General features: G+C 39.7%; 1 protein-coding gene and 1 pseudogene across 1 annotated transcript in view; both read right to left on the bottom strand.

Moving 5' to 3' along the window:
• Nucleotides 1–27591, bottom strand: part of ADAMTSL1 (ADAMTS like 1) — a 936829-nt gene that overhangs the window by 323169 nt on the left and 586069 nt on the right. The window contains exon 4 of the mRNA XM_088018750.1: nucleotides 16366–16411. Within this exon, the coding sequence (XP_087874876.1) occupies nucleotides 16366–16411 (46 nt within the window). The remainder of the gene's footprint in view (nucleotides 1–16365; nucleotides 16412–27591) is intronic.
• LOC114212409 (fatty acid-binding protein 5 pseudogene) lies at nucleotides 17031–17654 on the bottom strand (annotated as a pseudogene).

Below are 27591 nucleotides of genomic sequence, written 5' to 3'. Positions count from 1 at the left end.
TTATCTCTCTTTTTCTCAGCGTCTTTATTCTCCATTTTTTGGTCTTCTATATCACTAATTCTCTCTTCTGCCTCATTTATCCTAGCAGTTAGAGCCTCCATTTTTTATTCACCTCATTAATAGCCTTTTTGATTTCCACTTGGTTAGATTTTGGCTCTTTAATTCTCTAAAAGGGTTTCTCTAGTATCTTCCGTGCTTTTTTCAAGCCCATCTAGTATCTTCATAATCGTCATTCTGAACTCTAGTTCTGACATCTTACTAATGTCCATATTAATTAGGTCCCTGGCAGTCAGTACTGCCTCTTGTTCTTTTTTTTGAGGTGAGTTTTTCCATCTTGTCATTTTGTCCAGAGGAGAAAAGAGAATAAGAGGACAAAGTGATAACAGGGTAACAACAGCCCCAGAAAAATATACACTAAAGAAATCAGAAGAGACCTGAAACCAGGGGAAAAGAAAGGGAAAGAAAGAAAAAAGAAGAAGAAGAAAAACAAGAATATGATCAAATATGATCAGGATTGTGAACAGATCAGTGCCACACAGTAGATTTTGGGCATAATTTGGTCTGTTAGAAGAAACTGCCTCCCAAAATTTTAAAGAAAGAAAAACTTATATATGTACAAAAATAAGGGTTAATACGATGAAGGGATGGAATATGACTGTAAAGATGAAAATTATAAAAGATTTTATAAAAGGGATTGATAAGATAAGAAGTTCATTGAAAAAAGAAAGAAGAGAAATATAAGAAAAAAAAAAGGGAGAGAATGTGATCAGGCAGGAGACTAGAACAAAGCCACACACCATAGATTTAGGGTATATTTTGGTCTGTTAGAAGAAACTGTATCCCAAAATTTTAAAGAGAGAACAACTTATATATATATACCAAAAATAAGGTTAACTACAATGAAGGGATAGAATATGACTCTAGAAATGAAAAATAAAAAAGATTTTTTAAAAAGGCATTGATAATATGTTGGTTGAAAAAGGGGAAAAGAATAGAAAAAGAAATAAAAGAAAATAAAAAAAAATTAACTTTGAAAGACTAAAGAATCATGGGGGAAAAAAAAGCAATGAATTCTATGTGCAGTGTTCCCCTAGCGCTGGAGTTCTGCTGTTCTCATTGATCGGTGAACTTGGTCTTGCCTGGCTGTTCTTGCTGATCTTCTGGGGGAGGGGCCTGTTGCCGTGGTTCCCAAATGTCTTTGCTGGAGGCGGAATTGCCCCACCCTTGTCGGTCCGGGCTAAGCAATCTGCTCGGGTTTGCTCTCGGGAGCTTTTGTTCCCTGCAAGCTTTCCATACAGCTTTGGAGGACGAGAGTGAAAATGGTGGCCTCCCAATCGTCACCCCAGAGGAGCCAAGAACTCGGGGCCCCACTCCTCAGTGAGCCCCCTGAGAAAAGCAGTCAATCACTCCTGTCTCCCCGGTCTCCGGCCACACTCCGTGCTCACCCGGCCTGTGATGGAGCGTTTCTATCTCTGGTGTGGAGTCTCCAAACCCAGCAGATCCCTGCAGTGCACTCTCGTGCTGCTCCTCCCGGGGGAGGGAGGGGAGTCTCCCTGGATCTGCCGCTTGTTGGGTCCCTGCTGGAGGAGCAGTGGCCCGACTGTGCTGCGGATCACAGTTTATGGCCACCCCGAGCTGAGAGCCCACTCCTTGGCTCCATCACTGCAGCTGGCTTCCCTGCTCCGATCCCTGGGAGCTCTGCCGCACTCAGGCACCCCCGGTCTTTCTGTGACCCCGAGGGTCCTGAGACCCCCCTGTCCTGCGAGGGTTCCAGCCCCCGCTTAGCCACTGGAGCGACGTCCCTCAGCGGAGCTGACTTCTAAAAGGTCCGATGTTGTGCTCCGCGGCTCTAGCACTTGCCAGAAGTGGCCGACGGAGGCCCCCTCCCCCGCCGTCTATCCTCCTGAATATCGCCTCAGATTCACTTCTCCGCACGTCCTACCTTCCAGAAAGTGGTCGCTTTTCTGTTCAGAGAGTTGCTACTATTCTTTTCCTCGATCTCCTGTTGAGTTCGTAGGTGTTCAGAATGGTTTGATCCCTATCCAGTTGAATTCCTGGGAGCAGATGAAATTTCGGTCTCCTACTCCTCCGCCATCTTGCTCCTCCTCCGTGAATATTAATTTTGTTGACTTTGTTGATATAGTTATTTACTGTGTTTGGAAATTTTTTGAAATTTTTGAAATTTGAAATATTTGTAGACTTATTTTCAATGGAAACAGTTTGCTTGTCCTTTATTTCTCTTTGTCCCTGTCTGCTCTAAAAGTTTTGTGATTATCTTTATGTGGTTCATACAGCTCCCAGTTCAGAATTAAATTGCTATGCTGGAATTTTGGGTTTTATTTATTTTATTTTAGTTTTTTAAAGATTTTTTTAAATTTATTCATTTAAGAGAGAGAGAAAGACAGAGAGAGCAGAAGGAGGGGGAGAGGCAGAGGGAGAGGAAGAAGCAGACTCCCCGCTGAGCTGGGAGCCCAACACTGGGCTCGATCCCAGGACCCAGAGATCATGACCTGAGCCAAAGGCAGGCACTTAACCATCTGAGCCACCTGGGTGCCCCTGGAATTTAGGGTTTTAATCCATATCGAGGAAGCTGCAAATCCAGCCACAGAGCCAAAGTGTCCTTTGGTAGTTTCAGTCCATCATGTCTCCCATCCTCTCTAGACCCACCGTTTCAGATAAAGCTCTCATTCCAGGCAAAACGTCATTATTTAAAACCAAACCAAACCAAACTTCAGCTACTGTCTACACAAAGAGCCCATCCAGGCTTCTGACATGAAGTCTTCTATCTGGCTTAGGGGCTCCTTCTCCTGTGCAAGTAAATTTAGCCCTGGTAATCCCTTGGGAGTTGAGCTGGGGCTAATCTTTGCTTACTTCTAGTCATGGAGTCCAAAAGCCTGTGACCATCAGCACTGCTCACCATCTTGTATGTATGCTTCATTTTTGGTCTACGGACATTTTAATCTTGCTTTTGTACTTGGCTGTGTCATTGGTTTTATCGTTTTATAATTTACCTGACATTGCTCCTTGTCTGGAAACAGAGGGAATACCAGATTGATCTGAAATTCTCTTAGCTATTTCCTTACACTTTTCTTTCACATCTTATTCTGCACAGGATTGTAAATATCTGTATCTTTGGCTTCCTTGTCTTCTGGCCTCCAATTTCAAAATATTTGAGAGTAGACTCTCTTGAACAAATCTTTTTGTTGTCATTTGCTCCTAGCATAATGCCATGTACAAAGTCAATAACTAAAGTTGAATGAAAGTCATAGGAATGTACACATCAGCTTATAAGAAATGCTCTCTTGCAATTAGCCTTGTACACAAATATATATAAGGTGGATACATTTCTTCCCTAGAAATAATCAGACAGAAACTAGAAGACATTTTAGGAGGGATATTACAAAGCAGGGGTTTTTATACTCTTATTTTGTTGCAGAGATACTTCCACCCTCCACCCAAAGAATCTTAGGCAGGATGCTAATCAATAAAGCAGGTAAGAGCAGAGCCCTTCTGGATGCAATAGGGGTGATGTTCATAGAAACCTGGCTGCTTAGCCTTCACCACCCAGCAATGAGGTCAAGGTGGCTCCACAGAAAGTTGTCTGAAAACTGATTTCCAAACTCCAGTTCTAGAAGTATCAAGAGTTTTGTCCAAGTTGCATTTCAGGATCTATAAGCATTCAAAGTAAATAATTCCCAGCAGTATTTTGAAGGAAGAAAAAGAAAAATTAAAAAGTCATAAATTCCACTTTGTGAAATGTAGTGATATATCATTTAAAATCTTCTGTTTCAGGAGGGCAGGAGTTTTCATAATGAATATATTGTTTGGGAAAAGGAGAATGGTCCATTATAGGTTAAATGTGCTCTGACACACATTTGCTTGGCAAAGATTTGAAGGTAAAGACACCTAAATAATGCTTCCCTTCCCCATCCTTCTGTGATGACCATATTTCACTCAGGACTCCAAAGAGAATTTGAAGCCTCAACTAAATACATCCTCAGAGCCATGGGTAGGTTTGCTCATCACAAGATTGTAAAGAAAAAAATACAGCCAAACCTCCAAGATAGCCTCTTTATTTATTTTTTATTATGTTATGTTAATCACCATACATTACATCATTAGTTTTTGATGTAGTGTCCCATGATTCATTGTTTGCATATAACACCCTGTGCTCCATTCAATACATGCCCTCCTTAATACCCATCACCAGGCTAACCCATCCCCCCACCTCCCTCCCTTCTAGAACCCTCAGTTTGTTTTTCAGAGTCTATAGTCTCTCATGGTTCGTCTTCCCCCTCCAACTTCCCCCTCTTCATTTTCCCCCTTCTGCTATCTTCTTTTTTTTTTTTAAACATATAATGTATTATTTGCTTCAGAGGTACAGATCTGTGATTCAACAGTCTTGCACACTTCACAGCACTCACCATAGCACATACCCTCCCCACTGTCTATCACCCAGCCACCCCATCCCTCCCACCCCCCAGCGCTCCAGCAACCCTCAGTTTGTTTCCTGAGATTAAGAATTCTTCATATCAGTGAGGTCATATGATACATGTCTTCTCTGATTGACTTATTTCACTCAGCATAATACCCTCCAGTTCCATCCAGGTCATTCTAAATGGCAAGATCTCATTCCTTTTGATGGCTGCATAATATTCCATTGTATATATATATATACGACCTCTTCTTTATCCATTTATCTGTCGATGGACATCTTGGCTCTTTCCACAGTTTGGCTATTGTGGACATTGCTGCTATAAACATCGGGATGCACATACCCCTTCGGATCCCTACATTTGTATCTTTGGGGTAAATACCCAGTAGTGCAATTGCTGGCTCGTATGGTAGCTCTATTTTCAACTTTTTGAGGAACCTCCATACTGGTTTCCAGAGTGGCTGCACCAGCTTGCATTCCCACCAACAGTGTAGGAGGGTTCTCCTTTCTCTGCATCCCCGCCAACATCTGTCATTTCCTGACTTGTTAATTTTAGCCATTCTGACTGGTGTGAGGTGATATCTCACTGAGGTTTTGATTTGGATTTCCCTGATGCCGAGCGATGTTGAGCACTTTTTCATGTGTCTGTTGGCCATTTGGATGTCTTCTTTGGAAAAATGTCTGTTCATGTCTTCTGCCCATTTCTTGATTGGATCATTTGTTCTTTGGGTATTAAGTTTAAGAAGTTCTTTATAGATTTTGGATACTAGCCCTTTATCTGATATGTCATTTGCAAATATCTTCTCCCATTCTGTCGGTTGTCTTTTGGTTTTGTGGACTGTTTCTTTTGCTGTGCAAAAGCTTTTTATCTTGATGAGGTCCCAATAGTTCATTTTTGCCCTTGCTTCCCTTGCCTTTGGCGATGTTTCTAAGAAGAAGCTGCTGCAGCTGAGGTCGAAGAGGTTGCTGCCTGTGTTCTCCTTTAGGATGTTGATGGACTCCTGTCTCACGTTTAGGTCTTTCAACCATTTTGAGTCTATTTTTGTGTGTGGTGTAGGGAAATGGTCCAGTTTCATTCTTCTGCATGTGGCTGTCCAATTCAAGATAGCCTCTTTAAATTTCACAATTTCCTCTGAAAAGGAGGAGGATGTTGAAAATGCAGAGAAAAACATATGAAGAAAAGATTTCTAGAAGTACAATACAGTACAAAAGTGGGCTAATTAAATAATGGCCTTAGCTCAAAAGGCTCAGCACAGAGGTCTGGGAGTGATCTCTTAGAGGAAAAAACAGAGGAATTGATGTTGCCTGAGTTTCAACACATCTTGGTGTTAATTGGAAGATTTGATGCTGCTTATCATTTCGAGTCTCATGGAGAGCAGGCTGAGCACAAACAAGTATTTGCACGTTAGCAACCTATGCATGGCAGCTTGTTTAGTTTCATTCCACAAGGCACTCTGCCAAGGGAAGAACTGCAGTAGTAATTTCTTTCAAAGTCACTATCAAATCCCCGCTTTGAGCTTCTATCTGGGTCACTGGAGGCCAGCACGCATTTTGTGTAATTCAGAAACTAGGACTTGAGAGAGTAGGTTTTGAGAAGTATTGACTCAGTAAATTTATATCCTCTTGACAGGAGGAGAAGCTCAAAGGAGAGGGAATTTGGGATGTTTTCAGCAAGGATGCTTAGATTTGCCTTTTCTGCTGCATTTGAGTTGCACATTTAAATTCCTCAGCAGTTCATACACTTTTAGCCTTGAAGGATTATAATTGCTATAGTAAACTTATTTGAATATCTCTTTTCCTTAAAAAAAAAGTGTCTGTTGTAAAAACGCTTGAGCCTTAACCTTTTTGTATTTTAGTTTTTTTTATTTGCTAAATGAGTCAGTCTAGATCACTGATACACCCTCTTGCATCATGCTGAGATGAACATGGGGTTTTGGCCTTATACAAACCTAGCAGCACCACTAGAACCACTAGGTAAAGTATTTTATCTCTTTAAATGTCCAGATTTCTTTATCTGTGAAATCAGGGTAAAACCTCTCAAGGTGGTGTGAGAATTAAATGAATTAGTCACTAGCCCTCAGCCTGGCACCGGACAGATAACCAAAACAAATGAATTCCTTTCTAATTCGGATCTTCTGTAGATCTATGACTTTGCCAGGATCCCTTTGAGGTGTACAATCCGTGTTCCAGTCATTTTCCACAGAGATGCCAGTACAGAGAGGAGAAAGGCGCTTGCCTGTGCTCATGGAGCTAGCTGGGAGAGAGACTCACACCAGCTTTTCTAGTCCGATAAATCCCAATACTCTAAGGAAATGATAGACAATCCTTCAATCCCCTGCATCAGGTGAATCAACGAAGGGTTTTTCTTCCCTTCAAAAATCTATCAAACCTGGACTGGACCATTAACAACAGGACACACACCTGCAAAAGGTCTAGCTGACCTTTTTCCTCCGAGAGTTTCAATAATGGCAAATGATCATGATGGTACCGAAGGAAACAAATTCTGAGTGGACCATGCAGGCATTCCTGTTCGTACTAACAGCCTTAAGAAAGCAGTTGCTTGACAGTTAGCTATCATTCCACAGGAAAAGAACGTGGCTGCTATGTGAGGCACTCTGAGTTCTTATCATTTAGCATTACATGCGTGAACTAGAACATGTGACTGCAGGGAGGCCAGAAGGCCAGCTCGTATCACTCAAAGGCTATTTACAAGTATTGTCAACGCTCCCTCTGACAGTCTCCAGGGGATGTCACTGGCTTAGAATAAGCTGTGACCAACTTGGGGGGGGGGTAACTCCCCTATAGCCTTTAAATATACCAGAAGGATGCCACTCAGCAGAAATTAGTCATAACAATATATTTCCTTTTGTATTTTCCCCAACAATTTGGAGTTCTTCATATTATCTTGAGTTAGGGATGAGGGCAAAATCATCCTCAGCGGGGGAATTTAGCTCTTTTGGAAGACCATCCCTTACCCGTCTTTGCCAATCTAAGGTGGCAGAAGGAATGAAAATTCATTGCAGGTCTCCCATGTAGTTACGTCATTGCACGGATTTTTGTAGAGGAGTACTGTGAGGTGAACATGTCCCTCATTTCCACTCATGATTGAGAAAACTGAGGCTGTGGGCAGTCCGAAGAGCTTGCCCAACCACAGAGGGAGCAACGGCAGAGTGGCCCAGCCTGGGTTCTCTCCATGGTCATGTTCACGTCACACCCCTCCCAGAGAGTAAAAAGCTGAGGCAGAGGATAAGAAACACATCAAGAGACCACATGAAGGCGAAAGGAAAAGTAGAGAGACTTCAGAGGGGTCCAATAAAGACATGTCAGAAGAAGCATTAAAAAGAAAAGAAATGTGTGCTGCAGTCAAAAGAAGGCCTAGGGGAGAAAAAAAAGCAGAAGGGCCCAACCCGCTGGGGAGGAAAATTCCCCAAAACTTGGCTGGCTGCCTAGCAATAAGCACTGAAGAGAGATCTATATCCACCAGATCCACCAAATGAAGGAATCTGTGAATCATTAAAAAAATGTTTATTTCTTTATGCCACAAATGATAAAACAGTCATAAAATATGAGGGCTTTTTGTTTTTTTTCCCGGAGTAATTGCTGCAGATATTTTCAACCATTTATTCTAAAGGCTCGGTGTTTTAACTATTGAAAGAGAAATGATGTATTTTGAACCAAAATCAACCTCCAGTTATCCACATGGCATGCTGTATACTTGCACTTAGAGATTAATTCATTTGCAGGATGGTCCAAGCTTGCTTAGCACTGGTGCTAAGAGAGGTTCGGACAGGGAATCTGTCCACAGGGAAACAATACAAGTCACTTAGCACTTCTTGCCCCCTAAATATTATTTTCCTTTGTTACTAATTTCAGCATAAATAGAAAGAATTATGGTCCAAGTCGGGAAAATCAAGATGTTCCTGAAAATGTGTTCCCTAAAGAACATCCTTTTGTTTCAGCAATAGTGATTCTCAATGTTAAAAGGGAAAAACACACACACACAGAAAGCACAAAGCCCTACAAGTAGTTAAGTCACCATTCTACATTCATTCTAGCTTTGTAGGAAGTGAGGCTTGTTAGTGGGGGGGAATATTGATTGGTCCCCCGGGGTATGTTCCTGAGAATATACAACAATTCCAACCAAGCATTCGTCTGGCCAAAGAAAGCCAAGCCATAAGGCTGCCAGAGACCTAACTGTTCAGCCTATGGAGTATAGTATAGAAAGTCTGTTTTCCGGGGCGCCTGGGTGGTTCCGTCAGTTAAGCATCAGACTCTTGATTTTGGCTCAGGTCATGATCTCAGAGTCCTGAGATGGAGCCCTGTGTGGGGCTCCCTGCTCAGCAGGGAGTCTGCCGGAGATTCTCTCTCACCCTCTGCCCCTCCCCCTGTGTTCTCTTTCTCAAATAAATAAATAAATAAATAAATCTTAAAAAAGAGTCTGTTTTCCTATACTTCATCCAAAGGAAGGGGCATTATAAACCTGCATTTCTGCCAGAGATGAGGACAAATATTCTTGTTCCAGAATACCTGGAACTGTTTATCTGATAAAATAATCAAGAAAAGTTCTCCATGATGTCACACAATAAGGCTGACCTTCAGGAATTTAAAGTGATCTAATTTTCACTTTTGTAAACAGCGTATTCTCCTGGAAAGAGTACTTCACCACAGAAAGGCGGAGTACAAGAAAGGGACTGAGGGAGGGCAGAGCCAACATTACTGAGCATGCTCACAGCTTTTTCGATGTTTCCCCATGTAATCCTCAGAAAAACTGTGAATTTTTTCCCTCAAACTTTCAAAAATAAATATATATATTTAATGACTTTCAAACTATTTTGCCCCCTCATTTTCTTTTTTATATTTTTAAATTTATACCTGTAATAGAAGAATATGTATGTTCACTGTAAAAAATCAAAAGTACTACAAAAGTATACAGAATAAGAAAAGGAAAGTCCTTTTTCATTTACTCAAAATCTCTCTCTGCACAACATCATCACTGTGATCAATTGGATATGTGTCCTTCAAGACTGTGTGGTATGCCACACACCCAGACAGACCTCAGTTTGGGGATTTTTTAAAAACTGACTGAGATCATATTAAAGACATTACTCCACAACCTGCTTCTTGCACACTAAATATGTCTTGGAAAAACTCTACAGGCTTGTACATACAGCTCCGACTTACTCTTTTTAATGACTGTATAGTCTCCATGGTATGGACATACCACAGTTTATTTAACCAGCCCCTTTCCATTTGTTTCCAATTTTTCAACTACCATAAACACTGTATTAACATTCTTTGGATATATATAAGAAGGGTATTTTTACAGGTAAGAAAACAGAGATTAAAGAATTTTGTTTCAAAAGCACGTAACTACTAAGTGGCAGCCCACTTAGAGATTACGGTTTTTCTAGTCCTTCACGTCCATGGGGTTGAAAAATGAAGTGTGTCCTTTAGATCACTCTCAGCTCCTTGCCACACATCTTGATGGCTCCTCAGAGATGGCCATTACAAGGCTAAATGCACAAGGGTAAAGACAGGAGAGGCTGGCCCCAATTTTGTTATATTAACTTACAATTCAAGTCCTAATAAAGTTATTTAGGAGAGACATGTGCTGTCAGAGTTTAAAATGAGAGTGCTCTCTTTCTCAAGGAAGATTACAGTATAAGGAAAATTCCTGCTCTTCAGCTGGATGGGTCATTAATGAGGGAATCATGAATGGATCCAGCAGGAAGAACAGTTCTTAGGTCCAGTGCTCCTGAGTCTAGTCAGCCTTGTGGAGGACCACTCTGGATGCCCAGGGCGCCCTCTGGAAGCCCCGTGGAGTAGGGGGAGGGTTTTGAACATTATTAGGAAGAAACCAACATTCTTTCCCTCAGAATTTCTTTCTCAGGTAAGAAACATGTTACTTGAGGTTAAGAAAAACTTCCACTGCCTTTCATATATTTCAGTCTGAGACTGACCGGCTCTGGGCCTAGAAGAGAAATGCACAGAAAGGGGTGATTAGAGCAATTGCCTTGCTGTCAGCCTTCTAGTCCTCTTGCAAATAATGCCCATTGCCCTTAGTCAGAGGCTATGAATGCCCCTTGCAGAATGACACTTGGGGGTATATTCAGACTCCTCAGCACGGATAAAATACCATACCTCATAAAATGACCTCGAGAAGCTGGGTTAGTTCATGCCTCTCCCTTCGCATGTACTAATGGGGCCCCAAGGTCATGTCAGAGAGAATTTTCTGACCACCCCATACACAGTAGCTTCCCCCGTGTCACTCTTTATGCCTGCTTGATTTCCCTCAGAATCGTTCACTCCAAAATTGTCACACTCCTCTTTCTTTATTTGTTTATAATCTGCTTTCTCTCACTAGAGAGTAAGTTTCATGAGAGCAGGGCCTTACCTTTCTCTGTAGCTATGATACCCCATTGCCTAGAGAAAGTGCCTGGGACACAGTATGTCACAGCAGAAATTGTTCAATGAATTCCATTTCCATTTTTTATAACACTCTCTCTCTCATCGTAGCCTGGAAAAATTCCTATCATTTTGAAAGGCTCCACTCAAATGTTACCTTATTTAGGATTTCATTCATTCATTCATTCATTCATTCATTCGTCATATGTGTTGAAAGCCTACCACGTGATAGAGGTTGCTAAACTTCATCTGTTCATAGCCCCTGTCATATCTCAGTAATTTTTTATAGCACCCCTAGGCCAAAAGGAATACCTAACAGTTCCATTGATTAAGTCGTTAGGTCCAAACAACTCAATAGGTATTTGCATTTTAATGACTTAGTAGCTATTTGAAAAAATATATAGTAGCTTTTATTTCATTCATAATAACCAGGTTTATCTACTCATGGTAAGTTTGCACTTGTTGAGTACTGCAAAACTTCTTAATGTATGAAATCAGATTGGGAAATTGCCACCCTCATCTCCGGTCCCACGTTGATTTTTTCACAGTACTTGCTTTTTTTTTTTAAGATTTTATTTATTTATTTTGACAAAGAGAGAGAGGGAGTGAGCACAAGCACGGGAAGCAGCAGGCAGAGGGAGAGGGAGAAGCAGATTCCCCAAGGAGCAGGGAGCCCAATGTGGGGCTCGATCACAGGACCCTGGGATCATGACCTGAGCTGGAGGTAGATGCTTAATGGACTGAGCCACCCAGGTGCCCCTCACGGTACTTGTTTTTAATCAAAGCTTCAGGAGAACTGGGTTTGAGGCTTATTCACCAACTTTGCAAAGATGTCACAGAAAGGAATATAGCATGATATAGTAGTTTGCATAGTGCCCAACACATGTCAAGCATCGCTGTTGCTCCTTTGAATATTTAAAATATCCCAGGGCAGACCTGTCAGGTGGCTGTGTTCCCTGACACAGTTTCAGAAGCTGTTGTTAGACAATTAGTGCTAGACACTGGACGTACACTGGTGAGAAAATCAGATATGGACCTTCTGTGATCCCCCCTAGCACAGAATTCCCTGCCTACTCAACTCTGGAAGAGTTCTAGAAGAGATACAGAAATGTGGCTTCCAAACTCTTGTGAAGATTAAGGATGGTGACAAAGAAACAGTTTATAAGTAACACAATATTAGTCTAAACACTTTGAAAGTCAATTTAAAATGCCTACTTAAGATCAAGGGGCCCAGATTTGAGGTCTAATTTGAATAAGCATGAAGATGTGACCTAAGGTAACCTTTTTGAGGAGTCCCAGGGAAGATCTGAGACCTAAATGACCCACTTGAGTGGTTTGTTAGTTGACACCTATTGTTTTTCCCAATAGTATCCTTAGCCTTTCCTTACAGAGAGAGAGGGGCCTGCCACTTTCGTACACGGGAGCAGGGACTCTGAAATGGGTAAGGTTGAATGCGCTATGTCCTTAGAAATGAAAATAGTCTACTTGGACCAGCTAGAAATAGTAGAAGAAGGTAGCATGGGGGCGACTGGGTGGCTCAGTCGGTTAAGCATCTGCCTTTGGCTCAGGTCATGATTTCAGGGTCCTGGGATCAAGCCCCGCATTGGGCTCCCTGCTCAGTTGGGAGCTTGTTTCTCCCTCTCCGTCTGCCCCTCCCCCTGCTCATGCTCTCTCTCAAATAAATAAATAAAATCTTAAAAAAAAAGAAGGTAGCATGACTATGAGAACTAGGCAAACATCATGGGAACTTCCTTTATTGATACCCCCCCCCCCGTGTGTAGAGTGATTGACAAGAAAACCATAAAAGCATGTGAGCTGATTTTTCAGGCAATGCAGAAAAATTAGAAAAGCGAGGAGATACTTTCTCTTCCTCAGCCTCGACGAATAAGAACCTAAAGAAATGTCATATGCGGCACCTATGAAGAATAGAAAAAGAGGGTGAATCTGGGGAGAAGAGGTTCAGAAGAACCTCAGGAAGCTGTCAGGGATTAAGGACTGACCCTGGAGGCTTAGCTAACAAGAGACACTTGAGTTTTTCCAAAACAAGTATTTAAAAGGGGAATATTTAACTGAATTGCCCTGAACTTCTTAGTTTGAGAAACTGGAATGTGATTATGAAAAGATTCTTTCTTATGAGATTTTTCGTTTGTGTTTTTGGCAATGTTGCTTCTGTCGTGGCCAAAAGCCAGAAAAAAAAAAAAAGCTTCAAATGATTTGAAGACTTTAGATTCTCATAAAAAACTCAGGGTCAGTTTGAATCTGCAAGCTGTAAAGAATTGGCTCAGGTAACATTGTGGGTTTTAAATAAAATTAGGTCTGAGTCTTAGCCTACATCTGTCCACGAAAGTGCTCATAATGATAGCAAGGAAATTGTGGGCTATTTCTGAAGAGCTTTAAGGAAAGGGTAGGCAGACATCTGCTCATGATGCTTTAGGCATTCATCTACTTAGGAGAGTTTGGACCCTTTCCACTATTTTAAAAGCTATAAAGAACCAGAATGGACATTATGGAGACTCTTATATAACATCATGGTAGTTAAAAAAAAAAAAATAACCCTGATATACAAGATATCACTACTTTAAAAGGGATAGTAAAGAAAACCAATGAGTTAAAGTATATTTCCATTAAACATTTTTTATACTGTTTCTAAAACAAACTCTGTCAATACCATTTTTTCAAAATTCAAGAACTACAGATTTGATTCTTCTAACCAATCGGCAGTTAAACCTATGTGGCACCTAGTGTTCTCAGTGGAAATAAGGAAATGAACTAGGCAAAATTTTCCACTGAACAATAACTCTGATTCCTAAAGATCATGTCTTCTAGTTGCATGCACTCTCCCCATTCGGGGGTTAAAAATATACATACTTTTCATTCATCTTGGTCTCTCAGCTCAGCTCATCTGTACTCTGGCCGCAGGTCACCTCTAATGCCAGTTTTCTCTATTCCTGCCCCAGTGCACCACTGGACTAAGTCCTAACACCCTTCTCCCCTTGTTCTCTGTCAGATCAAGCTTTTTGGCCTCAGCTGAACCCCCTCTTTTGCTTTTGCTGGCTTCCACTTGATTCCCCCAGTGGCTGTTGTAGGTCTTTGTGCTCACTTCTTCAAGTTCAACTCACCTCTTCATTTTCAGCAGGTGACAGAGAAAACTCTACAGGGAAGCTTGAACCTGTGTATCCTGAGCAGCCTCAACTTTTCTTCCAAGTCTTTCTAGTTCCTCATCCTTCCTTTCTCAGTTTGCTTCTGTTTTCTGAGTGAAGCATATGGCCTTTTCCTTTACCAGGATTCCTTTTCTTGTCACCCACTGTCTCCTTTGGGACCTGGGGCATCAAGTATGCCCTCACCTCATATCATCAGTCTCTCCTTTTAGATCAACTTATTTCTCAAGGTTTACTCATTGCAAACAGACTAACTACCCACCTACCTTTATGTGACTCCACAGATGATGAAATACCTCTGTTCATATTTAATAAGAATAGCTTATACCCATCGACTCCATTTTCTCATTGATACTCATTTTTACCCCCGTTATCTTGATTTTTTGTTCCTAGTACCCCATATAAACCATTGCCCCAGCAGGCTTTTTTTTCAGTGTGTAACCTATTGGCAACATTTATCCTACTGAACACCTTTAGTAATTCTTATTTCTTCTGCTACTTCTCTCATGGTGCCTTTTGTGGTTTACCTGGCACTCTTGTTCTTTCTATCTGAATACAGACATTCACCAAAGTTCTGAGCTTTTCTCCTCTTATGATTCTACATGTTCTACCTAAGGAACTGCTTCCCAATCTTCAAATTTTATACATCTTATTTGTGTTCCTATGGTTCGTGCCTTGATCCCTTTCCCGAGATCAAATCCCCATTGCACAGTTGAATATACCACCTACAAGTCCAGCCTCCATGTCAAACTCCATAGTGTCTTTAAATCAAATTTCTCATTTCTCTCTCCCCATATGCCTAGTTTTGATGATGGTATCCACCATTCTTTCAGAAGCCTGAGTATTCATTTAAATTCAGCAAATTTCCATCGTGTGCTTAATGTGTGTGAGTCAACAGTTCCAGGCATGGGGGGAGAAAGGGGAGAACATGATACATGAGGTTCCTATCCTCATGGAGTTTACATTCGAGAGCGGGAAAACAGAAAACAAACAAGTAATCAAAGAATATAAATTTTGGTAGAGATTAGTTCAATGAAGAAAGTCAAAGTACTATAAAGGAAGCAAGATTGCTGTGAGAGTTGGGATCGGGCAGTGGGACAAGCACATCAGATAAAGTGATCAAGGAAACCTCTCTGAGGAAGTGGCCTTTGAGATGACTGGAATAAGGAAAATGCCAATCATGTAGATAGTGAGGAAAGAGCTACTCTAACAGACGATGGGCCAGTGCAAGAGCTCTAAATATGTACACACCTCTCTGTTTCCTTAATTCTCACTTCAATTCATCATTCTAAATTAAATTGCTTGGTAGCTCTTGCAAAGGGACCTTAATTTTTATCTCTCTTGCATCTATTTCCTTCTGGTTTAAGCCCTGATTCAGTCTTGCTCCCCATTGATTTCCTGTTCCAGAGCATCCCTCCTATCATGACAGAATTAATCTTCCTAAAGTGAAAGAAACTATAATATCATCCCCTTGCTCCAAAGCCTCTAGTGGTCCCCCATCATTCACTGAACTAATATAAGCTTGGAAGACTAACATTCAAATCTGTTCAAGGCGTAACCTCAAAATATTTTTCAATTCTTTTCTTCCATACTGCTAGGCACAATCCTATACAAATTCATATGCAGAGCACACCTTAAACATTTCTGCATTGAAAGTTGCCCATCGTGTCCCCTTTACTTGGACTGACTGTCACTCCCTCATACTCATTGTGGATCAGTCACAGCTTTCCTGGTCCTCAAGCTCCATCTAAAACACTTTTTCCTTGACGACCCTTCAGATGTCTCTCCATTTTTAACCCACAAACAATTTTATCCCTTTCTTCGAGCATTTGTCATACTTTGTGCTAGAATGTGGTTATGTGCACATCTATCTTCTCTCTCTGCATCGCTTACTTTATCACAGATGTTTCCAGACAGTGACCACATGTTATTTTTCCTTGTACTAGCGCAGTGCCTCACACATAGTTGGCATGGAACAGTATTTGTTGAATGAATGAATGAATCTGTCAAATCTGAGTTTGATTAACTAATATTTATTTCACAAGACCCCAGTGGTTTCCCTTTTATCATTCCTCTTATTGGTTCTCAAGGGACTTAGATGTGAAAAGTCAGAAAGCAGAGAAGTACAGAACAGAGTCCCTATTTTGAAATAGTCTAGTTAGTTTCAATCTGGCCATCTGATTAAAAGTTTATATTGAGGAACATTAAAATATCTATTTTTTTACAGTTGCATCGTCACTATAGGGTGAGATGAATAACTCTTACTGAAACACTAACTGATTTCTTGTTCAGGATCCATAAAACTGCTTAGCATTATTCAGTTCTTAAAAAAATACATTATCACAATCACAGAAGCTCAATACTTACCACATTACTGCATGTTCTATATCGGATATTTCTTCCCTCACAGCTCCTAGGTGATAAAAAGAAAAACAAACTCATTACTACCTGTGAAAGGCTCAAAACTGAAACTATTTGCTTATAAAAACAAGTTTCTCTTAATACTAATAAGAGTCTTTCTTTTCTTCTGAGTATCAATGTTCTCAGAGAAGTTCCTATCAAATACTAAACAGTGTTATCTTAAGAAGTCATGCATGGAAACGGATTTCTCTATGAGGGAGGAAACTAAGCATTCATTTTGCTTCCAAAAATTTTCAAAGTAAGTATTTACAGTTGGTGCTTATTTAGCCAAATAAATATTAATGCAAGGTTTTCTGTAAGTGAATCCTGTCTTCCTAATTATTTCTGGCGTAAGACCGAAGAGATATTTCACTGAGAAAATGTAGATCTAGCATAAGGTAAAAATGGGACTTACTATTCAACATGTCTTAAAATTACACATCTAAGGGCATGAAAACTCAGTACTTAAAGAATTATTTTTACTTCTAAAATACATGCTCATTGTAGAGGTTTTGGGAAAGGAAGACTACAAAAACAAAATCTCCCAGAGTTGACTCATCTAAGGATAATCACTATTATTTTGATTTTATTGATTTCCTCTCGGTGTGGAGGAAATCACATCACCTATACTATTTTTTTTTAGCACAAATTTATTTACTAACCAAAGGGATAATCCTAATTAAATCAACACTTTGAAATAGATGCATGTAAAATGTTTGTAATAAAGATAATTGAACACAGTAATGAAAAAAAAAGCAGTATGGAGATTTGCTCATTGAACCGAGCTTGTTCATCCTCACAGCTAATTCCTGTCCACAATGATGATGGAATTTTTACTCTACTTTTTCATAGACCCGAGTACAGGTGACATTATTCATGATGCATTCCACCACTAATTTCCCATTTTCCAATTTTCTCGTGATTGTGCTTTCCTTCCCATCCCATTCCTGATGTTGAACCAACACGCCGTCTGTGAAGTTGCAGACAGTCTCGGTTTTTCTGCCATCAGCTGTAGTTTCTTCAAACTTCTCTCCCAGGTTACATGAAAACTGTGTTGTTTTCAAAGTGCTCTCAGTTTTTATGGTGAGGTTTTTGCCGTCAGAAGAGATGACACAATCTGGTTTGGCCATTGCACCCACTTTTCGCAGAGCCATTCCCACTCCTACCTCCTTCATGTATTCGTCAAAGCCTTTGCTTTCCACTAAGCGCCATCTTCCTACCAGCTGCTGAATGGTGGCCATAGTGGGCGCGGGCGGGCGGGCGGGCCTAGCGAGCAGAGCAGAGTGGGGCGTCGGGAGCGTGGCTTCCCTCACCTATACTATTTTGTAGTTTGGTTTTTTTTTTTTCCACTTAAAAATTTTTGGAAGCATTTTCCCCCATTGTTAAATAACTTGGAAGACATAGCTTTGAGAGCTACATAATATTCCGTTAAATGAGATAACAATATTGGTAATCATTCTTCCATGACTTGTCATTTAAGTAATTTCCAATTAGGGGTTTGATAAATGATAGTGTGATAAACTATGTCCATGTGTATGTTTTGTTTAAGTTTCTGACTGGCTGTAGGATAGATAAATTTCTAGAAGGGAAATTACTGGACTAAAGGGAATGAACTTTTATAAGGCTTTTGATAAATATTGCCAAATCGCATTCCATAAAATTGTACCATTCTGTACTCCCATCAGCACTACATGGGAGTTTCCATTTTACTGAATTTCTGTGAACAAAAACAATTTTTGATTAAATATTCAATGATGACACTTAAAACAAGGACAGCAGTACTCTGCTCTTTGCAAAATGAGTCATACTTTTTACAAAACAAGTAAAAATATAATATAAAATGCTGAGAGAATGATTATACTAATAACTAATAGTTACAAAATCCCAGGTACATTTCTAAGTTTGTTATATGTATTAATTTATTTAATCTTTTCAAGAACCCTAGGAGATAGGGTACTATTATTATACCCATTTTACAGATGAGAAAACTGAAGCTCAGGGACATTAAGTAATTTGTCCAAATCCCACAAGTGTTAAGGAGTAGAGCTGAGATTTGAAGTAAGGCCATCCAGCTTCAGAGCTTATACTCATAATCACGATGATTTACCACCACCTAATTTACTTGTTTGTTCAGCAAATGTCCATTGAGCCCCTATTATGTGCTGGGCAATGCATTTACTTCTGGGAATACAAAGAAGAATGAATATGATTTTGTCTTTGGTATTAAGAAAATGTCGTTATAATGCAGTCTAGGAAAAGCTAGATAGTATTTGTATTAGGTCTTGAGGATGTTATCAAAAAGAGAATAGCATCTGAAAATATAATTACACAAAAGCTGTCTTAAAAATGGAAAGGTACCAGGCCAGAAGACCTGACTGTGACCAGTTTGACGACATTAACATGCATTAACAATAGAATGTGGGAAAGGAAATGAGGGGCTGGCCAGGTGTTACAATCACAGAAAAGAAGAGAATGACGGATATATATGGTTGTCAGTGGCCAGCCCAGCAATGTCCCAGGCAAAAGGCCAATGAACTTCATATCCTCTAGGTCCCATTGGCAAGGCTGTTGCTATCATGATATAGATGCCTCATGCTAATTTAGTGGATGCCAACGAATGTTCTGTTCATCCCAGGAATACCCCTCGTTACTATGCCATGTTGACCAAACAACTTGCCAAGAGTGATCTGGTTTCTCAGGACTGCTGAGAGGCAGACTGTGCTTGTCATGCTGATGTGGGTATTTTGGTCCACATGGTAGTCCTATTTTTCACTGTAAGTTAATAAATAAACTAGCATTCTAGTTTGAAACATTAATCTCATGGACCAAGTCATTGTGAGTCTACTCCAAGAAAAGGATCTGTTCTTTGTATGATTGCTGAAAAATACCAGATTTCTGAGTCTAAAAAGATGATGACTAGGCTCCAGTTGATGGTAAATTTGCAAGGTAATGAATTCTACAACCCAGAGGGCCTCAGGTGGCATGCCATTTAGACATTGGTCTTGACTGAATGTGATAAGTTTTTCAGTTTTAAAATTCTGAGTACATAGGTGACATGGTGTAATGGTTCAGAGTACCCACTTTGAAACCAAAATCCTCTTACTGGAATCTTGACCTCTTCTGCAGTTTTAATATCTCCGTTTTATCATCTGTAAAATGGGATAATATTCCTTATCTCCTGGGATTATCATGAAGATTAACTGAGTTAATATTTGTGAAACACTTCCAAAAGTACCTAGCACACAGTAAGCATTAGGTAGACATTTGATAAATTAATTGCAGAGTAGCTATAAAAAGATAATAGATATTGAAAGAGGGTTAAGAATATGTAGAGAATAAACCACAGGCAAAGGCACAGAGGTATAAAAAGATATGGCTTGGTTTTGTTGGAGTTTGGGATTTATATGGGGAACTTTAGATGAGAGAAATACCTTCTAATTTTGAACTTGGCAATAGACAAAGGGGAACCACCAAATGTTTTAAAATCGAAGAGATATAATGACTTCTTGCTTTAAAAAAGTGAATTCTGGTGTTAATCATTAAGATCTTAACGCTCTATGCTTTTCACCTCCTTTTATTTTCCTTTCCTAGCCTTATCCCCCTGAAAGGAATAACGAAAACAATTCTAAATTAGGTGTTTGAAGATGTAGTTCATAGACTTTGCTCTTCTCCTTGCATAAGCCTCTTGCCCTCTCGGGGTCTTACCCTTCTCATCAGTCCAATGTATGTTGGGACGGTGGGTCACCAAGTTGTGATCACTAACTGAGATAATTTACAAAAGCTCTGTTCAAATGCCAAGGGGTTATTATCAAGATATCATTTACTAAAAATGAAACCAAAACAAGCAGAAAGAAACCTGCCTCATTAACTTAAATGAGCCTGTCCCCATATATTTCCAACCACAAACGCACGTTTTAAAAGCATCCTTGAAAAATAGGAGATTAAGGCACATAATATAAAAGACTGATTTCTATTTCTTACTTAGCAAAAAAACCAAACAAACACAAAACAAGGAGAAACACTTGCTGCAATTTCCAAAGAATATCTGATAATTGTCTAACACCTCATATTGATTTACAAATAATTTAATTTTTCCCCTGAATTAAGCCTTCCCTTTACTAGATAGTATTACTTTGTTTAGTGAGAGCTTATTTCATTTAATTGACTGAAATATGATATTAAAATGGTAATGCTGGATTTTGGAAAGGTCCTCGTTACTGAAAGACATTATAAAATTGTGGATAACAATAGTAATTCTAGCCTCTATTGAGTGCCTTCTATAGGTATCCAGCCCAAGGTTACATATTCTGTGTACATTATCAATAAGCTTCTGACAATTTTGCAAGGTTTTATTATTCCCATTTGATAGATGAGAGAATTGAGAAAAGAGAGAACCAGGGACTGGACCTCAGATTTATCTAACTCCGGAGCATGTAAAACAATAAAAAAAGGAACAAGATGTGCGTAAGGTGTGTAAAATATTGGGGTGCCTGGGTGGCTCAGTCATTAAGCGTCTGCCTTCAGCTCAGGTCATGATCCAGGGGCCCTGGGATCAAGTCCAGCATTGGGCTCCCTGCTCCGCAGGAAGCCTGCTTTTCCCTCTCCCACTCTCCCTGCTTGTGTTCCCTCTCTCTCTCTCTCTCTGACAAATAACTAAATAAAATCTTAAAAAAAAAAAAGATGCGTAAAATATTAATACTAGATGAAATCTGGGAAACCAAGCAGAGTTGGCCTGGGGTTTAACTGCACCTTATTGTTACCGTATCAGTTTATCAGCTGCTCGTCAGTTCTGGTAAATTCACTTTTAGTAAGTAAAAGATACCTAGACACACATTGTACATCGGGAACATCTCCAAGAGAACCACACTCCTCTATAAAATGTAACATGAAAGAACTTCAGTGCAGAGAAGCTTTTACTTTTTAAAAGTTCAAATTTATTAAGCCTGAATATAAATTTTATTTAAGTTAATGAAGTGACTAATCCACCACAAGGATTTAATTCGTGCCAAGTGTGAATTTCTTCCTCCAAGGCATTTATCTGGGCACAAAAGCCTCATTTGAGGGTCAAGCAGTAAAAAATATTTTCTTCCTTTCTTTAACAGTTCATTAACATAAAACAGCCAAGTGGTTTCCTTCCCATTTAAGCAAAATAAAATTCACCTCTGGGAATGAAATAAAACAGAAATTTCAATCCAAAATGGTCTCCAAAGCAAGTTATAGTCCACTGATAACAGAGATTTTAAGTAAATGCCTCCTTTTGACGTAAACTATAGAACAGTTTCAGACTGCGTTTAGTGAACTAAGGACTGTACCAATTAAGGGCCTGGAACTGGTTGAATATGAAAGAACAAAATAGAAATATTCAAATATATTCCAAACCAGATTTGTAATGGAAAGTTCCTTATTCATTTATTTATTTATTTATTTATTTTAGCACTTTACTCGTAGCCGGTCATTTCTTAATTTTGACTTAATTCCTTCTCTCAAAAATGGAAATCATCTCAATCACAAGCTATTATTTCTGAATTAGTCAGACTTTAATTCACTTATAATGAGATTAGTGCAAGCTTGAGGCACACTTTATTGGTCTCTCATTAACACACAAAAAGCCATCCAAACTCTTCCAGTTCTTAAAATCCTGATATCTTAGTTTCAATTACCATAATTTGACAACCATAGAAGAGATGAATTACCATGGAAAATTAAAGCTCTCTTTCCAGGCTTTAGCAACTTGTTGGTCTCCTACTTCCCCACCCTCCCTCTTATATAATTTTAGTCTTTAAGAGAGGGAGGCATATTCAACTTATCTCTCACTAAGAATAAAAAAAAATGGGTAAAACACATCAATTTTTATCTCAAAATTCTTTGCATTTCTTCCCTAAGCAAACATTCTTCTGGGGACATAACCAGACTCATCCTTGGTGTCAGTAAAGAGTTTCAGGAAAGTATGGTAACTGTGTGTTTAAGACTCTAGGATTTTTTCTTTTAAGATTTTATTTATTTGACAGAGAGAGACACAGCGAGAGAGGGAACACAAGCAGGGGGAGTGGGAGAGGGAGAAGCAGACTCCCCGCAGAGCAGGGAGCCCGATGTGGGGCTCAATCCCAGGACCCTGGGACCATGACCTGAGCCGAAGGCAGACACTTAGTGACTGAGCCACACAGGCGCCCCTAGGACTTTTTTTTTTTTAAAGATTTTATTTATTTATTTGAGACAGAGAGAGAGAGAGAGAGAGAGAGAGAGAGAGAGTGCATGAGAGGGGTGAAGGCCAGAGGGAGAAGCAGACACCCCCTGAGTGGGGAGCCCAATTTGGGGCTCTATCCTAGGACTCCGGGATCCTGACCTGAGCTGAAGGCAGCTACTTAACCGACTGAGACACCCAGGCACCCTAAGACTCGAGGATTCTTAAATACTGCTCATGAAGCTTTGCCTTTGATTTCCAAAAAGCAAAGGGTGCTACTCAGTCAGAGCAGGTATTTCTTGGAATACCTGCTGGCTTTCAAATATGGGCTCATGGGCAAAGAACTGTAAAATATGACTGTTCATCTGCTTATCTCTCTCTGTTTAGTTATCTGGATGGAAACCATGAGCTCTTCACAAGAGAACAGGTATAAAACCATATCAGCTGTTCAAGCTGATGGAAGGACTCTGGGTCCTTTAGACTGTGGAGCCTAAAATGAGCATAGATTAGACAAGATAAGCAGACTTACAGCTGGAACCAGGATTTTGTGTAGTGTTGGTGCAGGTTTTCCTCCCTTACTTCAATTTGAACATTGCAGTATTCACTGGAACTATCTTGCAGGAAGATGTCCCCAAGGAGCCAGTTAAAGCACTTCTACATTTCTGGGATTTTTTTTTTTTTTTTACAAAGACCTCAAGAGGAATAACAAATTCTGAGAACACTTAAGAGGACCAAGTGCAAATGCACCATTGGGCTGCTTTTCATTTTCCACAGACACATTACTGTAAGAGGTTCTTTCAGGAAACAACACTTGATACCAATCAACTTAGTCATTAAGAAGGAAGTTACATGAACCTCTGGACTCTGTGTATAAAGCTATCCTCAGATGCTCACTGTCCTCATCCACAGGTCAAACCTGATGATGAAAACCTAGGGTTCAGAAGAACTGGAGTCTGTGCATCACAGATGGGTAGTGGTGATCTTGCCTTGCACGGGAGAGAGAAAGGAGTTAGAGGGCATGTTATTGGTGGGTGTCCTAAATCCTGTGCTCTCTTCCCTCCCTTATCTCTGTTTCACTCTTTTGCTTAAGAAGAGTAAGTCTTTAATGTTCTGCATTTTAGTCCATGTTTAAATAATTACCATTTAATTCTAATTTAGAACGTCTTTCATGAGAATCAAAATGAGCCTGGTTCATTTGGAAACTTTATGTGTGTGGGGCTTGGTCCCAGCAAGAGGAGCAAGTTCAGCACCACCCCTTCTTCAAAAAGGATCTACCTAAGAACAGAATAGAATGGTAGTTATCAGGGACTAGGTGTGTGTGTGTGTGTGTGTGTGTGTGTGTATGTGTGTGTGTGTATGTGTGTGTGTGTAGGAATTGGGGAGATGTAGTTTAAGAGTACAAACTTGCAACTAGTAGATAAATAAGTCCTGGAAGTCTAATGCACAGCATAGTGATTATAGATAAAAACATTGTATCATAAACTTCAAAGTTTCTAAGAGAGATCTTAACTGTTCCCACCACAGAAAAGAAATGATAACTATGTGATGTTAGATGTGTTAGCTAATACAAAAGTGGCAATCATATTGCAATATGTAGGTGCATCAAATCAGTATGTTGTATGCCTTAAAATTTTTACTATATATCTGATAAGGGGTTAATATCCAAAATATATGAAGAAATTATACAACTCAACACCAAAAAGAAGATAAAAAGAAAAAAAAAAACCATTCTGACTAAAACATGGGCAGAGAACCTGAATAGACGTTTTTCCAAAGAAGACATCCAGATGGCCAACAGACACACGAAAAGATGCTCAACATCACTAATCATCAGAAAACTGCAAATCAAAGCCACAATGAGATATCAGCTCACAACCATCAGAATGGCTAAAACAAAAAAGACAAGAAATAACAAGTATTGGTGAGGGTGTGGAGAAAAAAGAACCCTTGTGCACTGCTGGTGGGAATGTAATTGGTGCAGCCACTGTGGATAATAGTAGGAAGTTTCCTCAAAAAATGAAAATAGAAATACCATATGATCCAATAATTCCACTACTGGGTATTTACTCAAAGAAAATGAAAACACTAATTTGAAAAGATATAGGCATTCCTATGTTTTTTGCAGCATTATTTACAATAGCCAAGATACAGAAGCATCCTAAGTGTCCACTGACTGGTGAGTGGATAAAGAAGATGTGAGATATATATATAAATATATATATGTATGTGTATATATATGTGTGTGTGTGTGTATATATATATATACACACACATATATATGCAATGGAATATTATGCAGTCATAACAAAGGATGAAATCTTGCTATTTGGAACAACATGGATGGACCTAGAAGGTATTATGTTAAGAAAAATAAGTCAGACTGAGAAAAGCAAATACCATATGATTTCACTCATATGTGGAATCTAAAAAACAAAACAAATGAATAAACAAACAAATAATAGAAGCCGACCTACAAATACAGAGAATGAGCTGATGACTGTAAAGAGAAGGGGGGGTAGGGAATGAGAAAAATGGGAAAAAAAACCCACCAAATCAACACACTGTATATCCTGAACCTGTACAATGTTATATGTCAATTATATCTCAATAAAAAAAGTATCTACAGATAACCATGTTTATATTATATATTCATTAAATACTATATCTCTGAATAATTGGAGATGTCCTAGTATGCATCCCCAGTGAGTGCTTTATTAACATTAATAGATTTGAAATATTTTTTTTTGAGAGAGAAAGAAAGAGCAAGAGTGAGTGAGGGGCAGAGGATAGGGAGAGAGAGACTCTCAAGCCCTGATTCACGACCCTGACATCATGACTTGAGTCAAAATCAAGAGTCAGACACTTAACTTACTGAGCCACCCAGGCACCCCTAGATTTGAAATATTTTTAACAAACATTTAATGAGTACATGTTTACTCCAGACAAAGACTTTGAATCTCTCTCTACCCACCTCCAACAGCCATGAGCTCCCAGACAACCACCTATCTCTCCCTCTTTTTTTAAAGATTTTCTTTATTTATTTGACAGAGAGAGAGACACAGTGAGAGAGGGAACACAAGCAGGGGGAGTGGGAGAGGGAGAAGCAGGCTCCCTGCCGAGCAGGGAGCCCGATGCGGGGCTCGATCCCAGGACCTTGGGATCATGACCCGAGCCGAAGGCAGACGATTAATGACTGAGCCACCCAGGCACTCCAACCACCTATCTCAAGTAATAAGAAACTTGCTTACAAGATTCTCCATAAGAAGTAATGTTTAGGGCACCTGGATGGCTCAGTTGATTAAGTATCTGCTTTTGGCTCAGATCATAATCATAATCTCAGGGTCCTGGGATTGAGCCCCACATCAGGCTCCCTGCTCAGCAGGGCATCTGCTTCTCCCTCTCCCTCTGTTCCCTACCCACATGCTTGTGCTCAGTCTCTCTCTCAAATAAATAAATATAATCTTAAAAAACAAACAAATAATGCTTAATCTGGTGACACTTGCCAATGAAAAACCGATCTTAAACATTAAACGGTGTCTTTGACCTTCTTTGTGGCAAACTTCAATGTTTTTCCTCCTTGAGGTTAAACCTCCTTCCTTCAACAAAGTCACCAAAATTCTAGAAATAATGCATCTGCAACACATACAACCCGCAACAGAAAAGTACCCTTGAAGCAAGGGAAAGACAGTTCTTTGGTGCTATGGGACTTTCAAATGCATGCATAAAAAATATCTCTTCTTTTAGGCATTTATTTGAAAAGTCCCCACATTCACGCAGAATGCCCTATTCATTTTGGATGGCCTCTTCTTCATGTGATGCATCACGTGCCTCGAACAGATTAGCGCGAAGGGAGAGATTTATTTTTTTTTCTGAGTAGATAGATATACAAGCCAAACTATTATGACAACTTGATAAATGTAGCTTTTGAAATGCTTTCTGTCGTAATAATACAACAAACAACAAGGAGGCATGCTGCCAGGCATCATCCATCAGTAGGTGAGCTGGCTGGGAACAGACACAGCCTTAATGTCACACTAGCTCTTCTCAATCTGCCAGAGGTTCCAACATGGCCAAAGAAGCCAAAAGAACAGTTGGCCTAAAAGCTGCATTTTCAAAGCAATTTTAAACAGGACGGGGGGTAGCAGAGGCCCAAATTTTAAAACAGTGCCATGAATCAAGGCCTTGACTTAAAAGTGTTTCTTTGGCATAGGTAACATATTTTTGTAACCTTAGTTTTATAATTCAACACTTCTGCTCTATACTAATCTCTCATTATAAAAACATTCTGAATTTTGTACCAGCTTGGAGACCCTGGTTCATGTATACAGAGAGGGTTACTAAAACTTCATGGAGAGAACAAATTCAATATGAATGGAAATGATGTAGGTTTGGAGAAGACATTCTGAGAAGACATTCCTTCTGCTCATTTGATCTTTTCTCTACCATAGGAAACAAAGGAAATTTCTCTAACTTTTACAGATTCTCTAGCAGCAGCTAAGAGGCTGCAGAGCTGTTAAATTAAAATTTAGACTCACGTGAGGATACTGTAGACTGAATTTTGGAGTTTGTCCTCTGAGTTTCAAATTGGTTTATTTGCTATTATGAATGTTTGGTATGTTCTAAATTACAACTAGAAAAATCCCTGCCAAGTTTTTTTTCCAAACAAGTATGATTTTACATATCTCTGCCTGTTCTTCAAAGACAGACATGCTACAACAAGGCATTGCATTCTCACAAATATGGGCTGAGGTTATGAACATGAGGAATATCCTCATGCAATCAAAAAAGCAAAAAGCGAGAACAATGACAATGTAAACCATAATGATCATGCCCAACTTCTAATGAAGCCAGACACAGCTCCAAGCATACTTCTCAGAAAATCTAATGAGAAAATGTACAGTAAGCAGTCTGACAGTGAAAACGAGGCCTCATTGCGTTGCAGAGCTTCTGGCTAACAAGCTTTTGTATAATTCTTTAAGATTTATAGTCACTTAGCACATCTGTTGAGCTTC

The sequence above is a fragment of the Eumetopias jubatus genome, unplaced genomic scaffold (genome assembly GCF_037043125.1).
Source record: "Eumetopias jubatus isolate StellerSeaLion01/CBP00866 unplaced genomic scaffold, mEumJub1_p1.0 scaffold_15, whole genome shotgun sequence".
In the NCBI taxonomy this organism is placed as follows: domain Eukaryota; kingdom Metazoa; phylum Chordata; class Mammalia; order Carnivora; family Otariidae; genus Eumetopias; species Eumetopias jubatus.
This window is presented reverse-complemented; position numbering and strand designations above follow the sequence as displayed.